Consider the following 12907-nt stretch of genomic DNA (forward strand, 5'->3'; position numbering starts at 1 on the left):
CCCTTAAGAATTATGTTTCCAAAGAATTTTATTTACCTAAAAATACTCATTTAATGCTAAATAATAACAGTGTTTTTTGTTGTTTTTTTTTTTAGGTTGTGAGATTTGGATAACTGTCTTTATTTCCAAAGTCAAAAAAAATTTATAAAGCAAACTTGGCATGAATGTACTTTGGTAAAAGTAGTTAGGAGTTCTGTGGGAGCCCCCTTTAAACCAAACACAAAATACAGTGATGAAACTTTTAGTGAACTTAGTATAACTTTTAGGCTGAGTTAAGTGAACTTTTAGTATAACTTAGGTTATACTTCTCAAGGGTCTGCATATTTGTGTTTAATTTCAATTTACTACTTCTGCATATGGGAATTATGGGGTTATCTTCTCTTTACTGAACTATGTGGGCTTTAGAGTTAGTTGTCAATATCCTGCCTCTTTCCTCCGTGCCCGCCCCCCCCCCCCCCCATCCTGGCTGTGTCACCTGGATTAAATCACCTAACTGTTCTGAGCTGCAGTTTCCTCCTCTGAAAAATGCATATAGCGATGCTCATGTCACAGGGGGTGAAGTCAGACTAAATGCTGCTTGTAAAGCAGTTAGCATGTGGTAGGCACTTAACTACTTTTTGTAAATACTCCCCATTATACTCAGTGCAAGATTTGCACTAAATCTGTTTTTTACATATTTTACCACTCTTACCTATTCAGCACGTAGTTATTGAGCACATGCAGCGTGCAGGCTAAGTGCTGAGCTACAGTGGTGAGCAAGGCATACACAGATTCTGCCCTCTGAAGCTGTCAGCATGTCTGAGGAAATAAATGTGGAATCATCATTGAGCTATGAAGTGCCAAAAAAAAAAAAAAAAAACATTTGAGAAGTTGGGTAACCTTCATTTTCCCTTGGTCTTTTTTATTTCCTTAGGAAATTAAGCGTTAAGTCCATTACGAACCCTCGTTACCTGGACAGCCTGGGAAACCCATCAGTGAACGGCCTGTACGATTTAGCTTTGGGCCCTGCGGATTCCAAAGAGGTGTGCTCCACCTGTGTGCAGGACTTCAACAGCTGCCCTGGCCACCTGGGCCACATTGAGCTTCCGCTTACAGTGTATAACCCTCTCCTCTTTGATGTATGTTCTGCCCTGGGCTGCCCTGTACACGTGGGTCTCAGAGCTGCTGGTGGGATTTGTGAGTGGCACTCCTGGCCTCACAAGAGGTGCCTAAAGAGGTTAGCTCCAGACACAGAGTTAAAGTGCTTTTTACCATGAGATTTAAAACCTTAAGGTGCCAAATCCAGTAAATTCAACTTGGCTTGTAGCCCTAACTAAATGAATTTCAGTTTGATTCCAGTTGAAAAGAGCCATAGCCTGGCTCTGTTCACATAGGAGGAAAAAGCATTTGAATTCATCCCCTACACTTTGTTTCAGGGGCTTCATGCCCTTCAGAAATCCAGGCAGAATCTCCCTGGCAGTAGGAAAACTTTGGAGTTCTCCAAGCCTCCCTGAGCTCTTCTGATGGATTTGTAAGCTCTTGCTTGGTTGCAAGATGAGCAAAGCCCAGAAGACCAGACAGTGAGTTAAGAATGAAGCTCTTGTCTAGAGTCCTATTTGTGTATTTTCAGCTTTTTTATGTCAGTTAGCCTATCCTCCGGGATTTGTTTCAAACTCTACAGATGACAGTATACGTGGTGTTTTTTTTGGTCTGTTAGTTGTATTGAGGAAAGAGAATCGTCTTAGTTAAATGCAGTATTTGGTTAAATGCCAAATATTTAACTAAACTTCTATTAACTAAACTATTAAATATTTTTTTTATTTTTTTAAAGATTTTATTTTTAAGTAATCTCTACACCCAACATGGGGCTTGAACTCGCATCCCCAAGATTGAGAGTCGCACGCTCCACATACTGAGCCAGCAAGGCATCCTGCAAATATTAAATATTTTAAGTTAAATATTTAAATACTGAAATTAGAATTTGGTACTTAGTTAAATAATATGAAGGTAGCTCTCTAACTCAGACCCAAACTAAATTTCAACTTTTAAGGAATTAAAATGAAACCATGAAACAAGAAATAGAGGGGAATATTTATGTAGTTCATAGGGCCACAGAGGCCTTTCCAGGTACATTAGGTGAAGTGGAATTCTCAAAGGAGTAAACTGGCTACCTAACAAAAACTTTAAGTACGTTGAATATTACCTTGACGAACTGTGTCTCTAATTATCCTGCTTCTTCTTATTCCCTCTCTTCAGAAACTCTACCTGCTGCTCCGGGGCTCCTGTTTAAACTGTCACATGCTGACCTGCCCCCGGGCTGTGATTCACCTCTTAGTCTGCCAGCTGCGAGTTCTGGAAGTCGGGGCCCTACAAGCAGTCTACGAGCTTGAGAGAATTCTGAACAGGGTAGGTGGGGTGGTGGCTGTCGTGGCAGTCAGGCAAGCTGAAGCAGTTCAGAGCATAGCTATTTGTGTGTTGTCCCTGAGATTCGTCATCATAAGTCACCAGAACGTTTGATTTTTACATCTTCTCACTAGATACCAACAGCTCAGCGTGAAAACATGAAGCCGTGAGAGAAATTGATGAAATGTTCATGAAAACAACATCTTAATACCACTTTAGCCATCAGTGAGTTTCATTTCTGGACCTTGGAGCCAGTGGAGGCTTACGCATTGCTTTGGATTATTATGTTTCTTTCATCTGTTTTAATGTAGGGATGTTTTAATGTGGAAAATTGTTTTTCATGGTATTGACTTTTTTTGAAGACTTCAGACCCATTGTCTTGTAGGATTTCTTACTCTCTGGATTTGTCTGACTTTTTCCTTACTAGATTCACATTTTGGTGAGAATACAACCTATACCATATGGGGATGCTTCGTGTCATTTCAGGAGGCACATACTGTCAGGTTGTTTTATTATTGGTAATGCTGAGTTTGATTACTTGGATAACAGGGGGGCCACCAAATCTATCACAGAGACATTTTTCTCTTCATTAGAAAAACATCCTTCAGATTTTCTGGTGCTATTGTAAGTATCTTATGTAAAATTCATTTTCTGTCTCTAGATCAAAATATTACTGATTTTTTTTTTTTTTTTTTTTTTTTTTTATGAAACCACCTGGCAGAAGTGTATCATTCTTAATGATTTACCTATAAATTCTTGTTGGTTTTCAACATAAGCCTATCATCTGGGAATCTTGGCAGTTTTGTTTCTTTCTAGTCCTTACATGTTCTATTTCTTTTTCTTTATTTTGGTGGCTAGGAGCCACACTGCTGTGTTGAAGGGATAGCAGCCATTCTTGTCTTGTTTCTTGTCACAAGGGAAACCTTTTACCTTTCCTTTCGACTTCCCTTTCCCGAATAATTCAGTCTTAAAGACGTTAGGTGGGCAGAGCTTCTACACAGAGCTGTGGCCTTATGTCAGAGCCCAAGCTTGATGAGACAGGCATTCAAGGGGAGAACATACCTGCATGTGTGGGCAGCCCGACATGGAATATCAGAGGTCACATAGGGTGAGGAAGATGTCTATTTAAGGATAAAAGCTCAGCATAGTATGCAAGTGTGCAAGTCAAGTCAGAAGGTACCCATCCTGGATGGCCCAGTGAGGGATGTGAGCACCTACATAGGATGAGGAGGGTTCCACAAGGAGGGGGGCTTAGAGTGGGGTGCGGGGTGCGACCCCAAGTCGAGTGAGAGCCATACATGGGAGGGGTGGCAGCCTTGTTGGGAGAGGGTTTACATACAGGGAGGGAGATTGATCCAGTAAGTACATATTTTAAGGATAAGGTAGGCCAGACTTCATACTATTAGAGAAGGGAGTTACAGATACATGAAAGAGAAAAGGCCCAGAATTAATCCTGTGGTATTGGACTGGAATTGGAAGTTTGATTTGATTCAGTACATAACGCATACATGTGCACACGTAAGCACACATGACTTCCAGGGAACAAAGCCAAAAAAGTTAATCCAAAGTCACATATGTCCTAGAGAGAGAAGGATTTTCTTAAAACTTTACTCAGAGTGAGTTCTATTTTTTCTAGATATTTGTCCATTTCATCGAAAATTTCAGATCTGTTGGCATAAAATTATTCATGATGATTACTATCTTAAAAAATTTTCTTTAGTAAACTATACACACAGAAATGCATTAATCATACAGTCTAACAAATAGTTGCAAAGTACCATCACCCATATAGTCACCTTCATTGTCAAGTTACTGTCCAAGTCCCCAGAAACCTCAACTCTTTCCTCTGTCCTTGTGTGCTTGTTTTTGAAAGGTTTTTCTTTTTCTTCGTCTTTTTTTTCTTTTCTTTTCTTTTTTTTTTTTTAGTAATTAGAAAATTATTGGTGGGAATAATTTGAAGCCTAGGCTAGGACTCCTTTCTCCAGAGAGGATGCCTATTGCTTCTGCCATGTGCACAGTGGCCTGGGACCATCATAGGCCTCAAAGCTGAAGGCTCCCTAGGCTGCCCAGACATTTGGAATCCAGGCTGCAGTATTGTATCAGGCCCAGTCTGGTTCCTAAGGGTGTAACCCTTTGGGTTCCCAGCTTCCTGTGTTTGTGTGGTGGACTTCTGTCCTTGAACTAACTCCAGGCTTTGATTTCTGTCCTCTTCATCCTTTGAGGCCTTCAGAATAAGAAGTTCAAAATGAGTGAGTTGGAAAATGCTCCCAAGGTTAGGACTGCCGTATTGTACAGCTCCAGGGAGCATCACAGAAGTGTGTCATTGCCTTCCACAGGGGGACACAACTGCACTGAGGGCCACCCTGGAGCTGGGCAGTGCCGCAGCCCTGCACCAGAGCAAACATGGCCCTGTGCTGTGCGACCTGTTAGATTCCTGGCTTTGCTTCAGTCTGGCTGGTTCCTCACTGTCTTCTCAGCTTTTCAGAGCTTTAAAATTTTTTGGAGTATCGTGTCCTATCTTGGTTCTTTTCAGTTTTCGGTTTGTCTGAATAGCCTACATTCTCAGAGCCGGATATTCTTTGATTTTTTTATTATTTACTTATTTTAACAGCAGTGTTGCCTTACTGTTTTGTAAATACAACACGGTGTGAAATTTCCTTCCCTTCTCTTCAACTAAACTCTCCCACCCTGGGAGAGGCTGGCCCCATGATGCTGCAATCAGACGCTTGCTTATTTCAATAGTATGGTTTTCTGCTTTGTTTTTCAGTTTCTAGAAGAAAACGCTGATCCTACTGCCTTCGAAATTCAAGAAGAGTTAGAACAATATACAACCCATATTGTACAGAACAATCTGTTGGGATCCCATGGTGCACATGTGAGTTACCTATCTCTCTCTTTTCCTATAACACTTGGTCTTTGGTATAATTATCATAGTTCCCTCTGCGCTGTAATTTGTATATACTTTTTGCTTCTCAGAGCAGACCTGGATTCGAATCCCAGCTCTGCCTCTTAGAGGCCTGTGACATTGTAAGTTACATTGCTGTCCCTGAGCCTCTGTGTACTCTTGTTTAATGCCTGCCTGCAGGAGTAATGAGAGGATTAGATGAAATTAGGTGGTTTAGGTACAATGTCCAGCAAGGTTGTGAAATACTGTCTCATTTTGAGAGTGGTGTCTGTGTTCTTTTCTTCTTTCTCTCAAACACTAAACTGTTGCTACCTCCTCACCCACCCCCCGCCCCTACAGCACCTGGGTAAGTATTAATTTGTTCAACAGTTGAACGAATGGCATAGGTAATCAACCTGTACTAATCTTTGAAGTACTAATCTTAGAATCTAGCTCACCTTATGCCCAAATTTCACACCCGAGATTCTGAATAATTGGTCTGGGGTAGAATCCTAGCGAAGTTACAGAAGCACCCAGGAAAAAGTTTCATTTGCAGCCAGGCTCAGTCCCCTTTATGTAGCTTAACTGTGGATATGCCTTTCTTAGGACCCTGATGTCCATCTGAGGGAGGTAGCAGGGGTGGTATACTGGCTGCATGCAGAGAGGTTTGTTTTAAATTAACTGGCATTTATTGAGGACTTACTGTATTCCACGGCTCCTCCCCCCCCCCCCCCACCCCTTCATGATCTCTTAGTAACAGCTTGGTGAGGTAGTCAGTCTTAATCCCACGTATGGATGAGGAAATTTAAGCCTTAAAGAAGTCACTCAGTAATTCGTAGAGTTTGGCTATATTAGGGTTCTGTGGAAAATGTTTAGGAGGGTAGCTTACTCCTTTTTTAAAAAAAGGTAAGAATCATAAAATGAGTATGTGCTGTAGTGAAATAGTAAAATGAATCTAGTAAATGAATGAACGAATGAATGAATGTAGTAAAACGAAATCGTACTGCAACATTTTTTGCCCTTTCTCAACAGGTGAAAAATGTTTGTGAGAGCAGGAGCAAACTCATTGCTTCCTTCTGGAAGGCACACATGAGTGCTAAGCGATGTCCCCACTGCAAGTGAGTACTGGGCTCTTGTCTCTCCCTTTCCCCAGAAGCCTCTGGCCAGTCACTCACAGCTGTTACTCAGTGTCTTGTTGAGGTTTTTCTCTCCTCAATCACAACCGTTCTCATACGTAGGACTGGACGGTCAGTTGTCCGAAAGGAGCACAACAGCAAACTGACCATCACATATCCAGCCATGGTGCACAGGAAAGCTGACCAGAAGGACACAGAGCCCCTGGGTAAGCAGGCTGGGCCCTGGGAGGTCCTTGGACACGTTTCACATGTGGCAATCAGGTGTGTCTCAAACTTTGGGAATACCTGCTCGTTACCACGTGTTTCTCACCTGCGTGTTTGTGGCGGGCCAGCAGAGGTGCTGTCCAGGCCTCTTAATGGTTGGAGGGGACCCTGGTTAGTGCTCATCCCTCGCCTCTCATGCAGAACTGACAGGCTGACCTACATTATGAGGCAGTGCCCCATGGGCTGAATGAGGTTGTCTTGCCTCAGGCAGTCATTTTTCTGGAAGATTTTTGAGGAAGAAGGAATCCACTTGGCAGATATTTAGAATCATTTTATTGTCAAAGAAGTGTGGATTTATTTTGAAGTAAAGTGTAAAAACTGTAGGTGAGTTTTAGAGGAAAACTGAGCATTCACAGAACATTAATGCCTCCTACAGGCTGCTTCTGGCTGTGTACTCAGATTCTTGGAGTAGAGTGTCTCCTACTCAGCTCTGATCTGCTATTGGGGTACTTGGGAAAACATTTGAGAGACTAGTACTTCTACTGTTAACGTTGTTTATTTATATAGAAAAATCTTACATGAGCGTAGTTGACACAATGTTGCATTACTTTCAAGTGTTAACTAGTGCTTTGATAAATTTATACATTATGCCATGTTCATGGCAAGTATAGCTACCGTCTGTCCCTATACAACGCTGTTACAGTATCATTGGCTGTATTCCCTATGTGTGCTGTCCCTTTTATTACTGTGACTAAACTCATTCCGTAATTGGAAACCTGTATCCTCTTCACCTATTTTGCTCAACCCGCCCCTCCCTTTTGGCAAGCATCAGTTCTCCATATTTATAGTTCTGGTACTTCTTGTTTATTCATTTTTGTCTAGATGCCACCTATAAGTAGAAACATATGGTATTTACCTTCCTCAATCTGACTTATTTCACTTAGCCTAATACCCTCTCGGTCTGTTCATGTTGTTGCAAATGGTTCGATCTCATCCTTTTTATGGCTGCATGATATTCCATTGTATATGTCTTCATCCCATCTTCCTTATCCATTCATCTATAGATGGATACTTCGGTTACTGTTGTATCTTGGCTATTGTAAATGATGTAGTAAACATGGGGGTGAATATATCTTTTCAAATCTTCTTTTCTTTTTTTTGGTTAAATACCTGATAGTGGAATTACTGAGTCACATGGTATTTTTGTTTTTATTTTTTATTTTTTGAGAGAGGGAGGGAGTGCACACAAGTCTGCCTGCTTGCAAGCAAGGGAGGGACAGAGGAAGAGGGAGGGAGAGAGTCTTAAGCAAGCTCCACGCTCAGCACAGAGCCTGACACGGGGCTCAATCTCAACAACCGTGCAGTCGTGACCTGAGCCGAAATCAAAAGTCAACCAACTGAACCACCGAAGAGCCTGATATTTTTATTTTTAATTTTTAAAGGAACCTCCATGCTCTTTACCACAGTGATTATAACAATTTACATTTCCACCACCAGTGTACAAGGGTTCTTTTTTCTCTACATCCTTGCCAATACTTGTTATTTCTTGTCTTTTTGTTTTAGCCATTCTGACAGATGTGAGGTGATAGCTCATTTGTGCTTTCAATTTGCATTTCCCTGATGAGTGATGTTAAGCATCTTTTATGTATCTGTGGTATCTGTATGTCTTCTGGGGTTTTTTGTAGCCACAGGATTGTTTAAATGTGTTTTTTGTTTTATCTTTTGAGGTGGTGAAGATTAGATAAGATCTTCCATTTTAAGAACCAAGACCAGTGCTTGCCCCCTGTAGTCCTATAGTTTGTGCTTTATAGATGTTAACTGCTCATTTTTGTGATGCAATCAGTGTGCCTGGATGGAAAAAGCATAACCTGTGACTGATACTCTGCTATTTATGCTGAGTGGCTTAGAGAAGGTCACTTCCTGGAGCTTTGTTTTCAACTCTATACATGGCAATAACAAAACTTCTTGCCCACAGTTGAGATTTCATGAGTGAAAGTCCATAGCATATTGTTACTAAACCTTATTCCAGAGCTCAAGAACATGGACTAGGCAGGGGAATAAGTTCTGTTCTTAGAGATGTATAATCTTTTACATTGAGGACTCTCTGGCAAGGCTTGGAGTAAATAACTATCTTGTCCATTTGGCTGCCATAACAAAAATATCATAGACTGGGTGGCATATAAACAATAAACGTTTATTTTTCACGGGTTTTGAGGCTAGGAAGTCCAAGATTTTGGTGCTGGCAAATTTGGTGACTGGTGAGGGCCTGTTTCCTCATTGACAGCTGCCTTCTCTCTGTAGCCTCACATGGCAGAAAGGGCCAAGGGAGCTTTCTGGGGTCTTTTCATAAGGTCACCAATCCCAGGCACCTGGGTGGCTGTCGTTAAGCATCTGACTTCAACTCAGGTCATGAGTTCAAGTCCCACATGGGGTGAGCTCAGGCCCTGCTTTGGGTGAGGACAAGCCCCAGGTGAGCCCCACTTCTCTCTCTCTCTCTCTCTCTCTCTCTCTCTCTCTCTGTCTCTCTCTCTCTCTGTCTCTCCCCACCTCCCTTGTGGGATTCTCGCTCGCTCTCTGCCCTCACTTACGCCCTCTCTCTCTCTAAAAAAAAAAAAAATGGCACCAATCCCAATCATGAGAATTCTGCTTTCATGACCTAATCACCTCCCAAAAGCTCCATCTCCAATACCATCATATGGGAGCAATTAGGATTTTAACACATGAGACTTGAGAGGACACGGTTTTTATCTGTGTCCTTTTATTTTAGGCTAATTTTAGGCTTAAGGAAGAGTTGCAAAGATAGTATAGAGAGTTCCTGTGTACTCTTTTAAAAAAAAAAATTTTGTTTAATGTTTATTTATTTTTGAGAGAGAGACAGAGTGTGAGCGGGGGAGGGGCAGAGAGACGGAAACACAGAATCTGAAGCAGGATCCAGGCTCTGACCTATCAGCACAGAGCCCAATATAGGGCTCGAACTCACAAGCTGTGAGATCATGACCTGAGCCAAAGTCGTCTGCCCAGCCGACTGAGCCACCTAGGTGCCCCTCCTGTGTACTCTTTATTCAGTGTGCCCTAATGTAACATCTCAGATCACCAGGGTATACTTGTCCAAACCAAGAAATTAACATTGGTACACTACTATTAACTACAGACTTAATTTGCATATCTCCAGTTTTTCCAGTAACGTCCTTTTTATGTTCCAGGATCAAATCCAAGGTACCACACTGCATTTAGAAAGCCTGTTAAATTTTGTTTAATGGTTAACAGTTAACCACAAAGGTGGATTTTCCTATCTTTTCTATAAACAGCCCTTGAAGCCATTTTTAAGGTTGGGAATTGCTGTTCTAGCCCTTAGGACGCGTTAGAAAATGTTCATAGATTAAAAATGAAAATAGTCAGCATTCCAGAAGATAACTGTTTCTTGGGAGCAAATGTCTAGCAGTTAAGGAGCCTTCCACTGCCGTTACCAAACGCATTCTTCTGAAGTAATCTTTCACTGCGGCTATGAGAATATGGTGGTGCCTCCTAAAATTCTATGCATTAGAAACAAGTTGACTGTAGTTTTCAGTGGTTCCAGGATTGGGATTTCAGTACGTAGCAAACATTTACTTGTTGGGCACACAGCCTCATGCCAAAGACCATGCCTATGGCTGAGCACAGTGCCAAGGTGGAGACCACGTACCCTCTGCTCTCAGAGAAGGCTGCAGGTGACACAGGTCAGTAACTTCCAGGGAGCAGGTGATACGGAAGCAGGTGAGCATTCCGAACAAGGGTTCCTGGCCAAAGGGAACCATCCTGTGAGACCTGTGCCTCTATGGTTGCTATGTAGTAGTGATCCCATGAGGAGCACCATAAGCTTGTAAAATTCTGCTTATGCTCCTGAATGCTCCTCAAGCCCCACGATGCACATTAACATTTTAAAATGAGAATCCTTGGGGCGCCTGGGTGGCGCAGTCGGTTAAGCGTCCGACTTCAGCCAGGTCACGATCTCGCGGTCCGTGAGTTCGAGCCCCGCATCAGGCTCTGGGCCGATGGCTCGGAGCCTGGAGCCTGTTTCCGATTCTGTGTCTCCCTCTCTCTCTGCCCCTCCCCCGTTCATGCTCTGTCTCTCTCTGTCCCAAAAATAAATAAAAAACGTTGGAAAAAAAAAAAAAATTTTAAATGAGAATCCTTACAGCCAAGACACTCCGCCATGATCCAGTCTTCCCCGAGTTACTTGACCTTCCAACCCCTTTGTCACATAGCAGCCCTTACAGCTGAGGGAAACCCATGGTAGGGATGTTCTGAAACCCCATCCAGGCAGAAATCATTTTGTACAAGTGTCATGTTAGGATGGTCTAGCCCATGTGAGGAGATAAGATCCCACAGATTTCTTCTGACTCTAAGATCCTCTGAACGAGCAACCCTAGTTCTAGTCAGCCTTCCCAGCAATGAAACTGCAGTGGAGTGTGTCATGTACTGGTAGCTACTGGGACAGGAGCTGGGGAGTACTGCCAAGTTCAACTGATCTTCCTCAGCCCTTCAAACCTGTTTAGTAGGAGAGGAAGTTCAGATAGTCATTTTCAGAAATGCCCACAAATTGTTTAGCTTAATGGAATCTGTGTTTTCCCACTGAATATACATAGCTTTCTAATGCTGTGGTTACCCCTGAAGGTCAAAAGCTCTCTTCATTGCACACCCACACTTCCCTTCTGTGGCATTAATTGATTGAAATGTTTTGCTGTTATAGGAATCAAAATTTTAAATGTGTGGACTCCTCGACCTAGCAGTTCCACTTTCACGACTTTCTTTTAAGAATTAGACATACCCACAGTATTAAATAGTTTAAAATAGGAAATGGTTTAAATGCCTATTAAGAGAGACTAGTTAAATTATGCTGCATCTACTAATTGTTATCCAAGTTTCATATTGCTCTAAAAACTTGCGATGACATATCCTCTGCAGATCATAAACTTAATTGGGGAATTGGAGGTGGAATGAAGCTGGATCTTAAAAGTGTAGAAAAGGCAAAAGGGTGGGGTTTATAAGTATAGATTATTGTAGGATGTTTCGAATATGTATATTTGAGCCAGTGACTATTTAGTATCTGCTGTATGCTAGATAATTGTGTCAGATGCTAGGAACACAGACAAGACACAGTGTCTGTGCTGATAAGTACATAAAGAGGGAAAATTGAATAATGCCTAATTTCGGTCATTGTATCCCAGAAGAGGTTGATAGTTTTGAAACTAAAGGGTCACGTTGCTTTTCTCTGTTAATTATCTAAGTGCCTAGAGCCCTAGTTCCTGAATGGCTGCCTCAAGTTTGATTTTCTGACTTACTCTGAGTCTAGCTGATAGACAGTATCCCAGGCTACTCTTGTGTAATCTGAGAAACCCAAATCAATCTACTCCATGTACCTACATATTTGTAGGAAGGAATTGAATATACTTTTACCCATAAAAATGATGATACTAACTTATCTCTAATTTTACTTCTGTGAATCTTTCTGGTAAAGCCATGTGCATAAATTTCTTTAGCATAGTATAACTTACAATAGTACAAAACTGGGATCAACTCAGATGTCTAACTGTAAGAGTATGGTTGGGTCATTCGGAAGCATCCTTTCAGTGGAATATCATGCAGTCATTAAAAACAATATGTGACAACATGCAGAAATGCTCACAAGATGGCAGTAACTGAGCAAAGCAGGGTACAGAGTAAGTTCACACTTAAGATTATAGTTACCTTAGACACTATGTAAACCAAAGGACTGGAAAAAATATATAGTAGTGATAATGTGATGGAGTGGTATGTGGTTTATTTTTCTTTTCCTTTATTGTTTTTATGCAATAGTTATATTTTTTCTATTACTTTAGAGATTAAGGGGGAAAATATCCAGAGCTGAGAGTAAGCTCAGCTTGATTGATTTCTGTGGTCAAATTGCAGGCTTGGCAGGGTGGGGAAAAAGCATTGATAAATCCCATTATAGAAGGAGTGCCTGTTATTGATTTATTGTGCTTTGATTTCCCCTCCTGGCTCCAGGAATTGAGGATGCTCAGATGGGAAAACGAGGGTACCTGACACCGACCAGCGCCCGAGAACATCTTATTGCCCTTTGGAAGAATGAAGGTGCTGTACCAACTTAAAGAAATAGAAATAAGTCTTTGGGCTCATTTATCCAGCCTTATTATTTTTATTTTTTCCATGTTGTGGTCACTGTAATCTCTCCTGAATTTATAGGTTTGGAGCTGGCTTCAGGGTACATTGTCATTGATGCATTAGAGACTAAGCAAGAATCATGAACTTGACAATTACCATA

General features: G+C 41.6%; 1 protein-coding gene across 1 annotated transcript in view; it reads left to right on the plus strand.

The window, feature by feature from the left end:
* POLR1A (RNA polymerase I subunit A) overlaps nt 1-12907 on the plus strand; it is a 75163-nt gene that overhangs the window by 2161 nt on the left and 60095 nt on the right. Inside the window, exons 2-7 of the mRNA XM_058683426.1 lie at nt 914-1118; nt 2236-2385; nt 5150-5257; nt 6299-6384; nt 6505-6608; nt 12631-12717. Of these exons, the coding sequence (XP_058539409.1) occupies nt 914-1118; nt 2236-2385; nt 5150-5257; nt 6299-6384; nt 6505-6608; nt 12631-12717 (740 nt within the window). The remainder of the gene's footprint in view (nt 1-913; nt 1119-2235; nt 2386-5149; nt 5258-6298; nt 6385-6504; nt 6609-12630; nt 12718-12907) is intronic.

The sequence above is a fragment of the Neofelis nebulosa genome, chromosome 9 (assembly GCF_028018385.1).
Source record: "Neofelis nebulosa isolate mNeoNeb1 chromosome 9, mNeoNeb1.pri, whole genome shotgun sequence".
Lineage (NCBI taxonomy): Eukaryota > Metazoa > Chordata > Mammalia > Carnivora > Felidae > Neofelis > Neofelis nebulosa.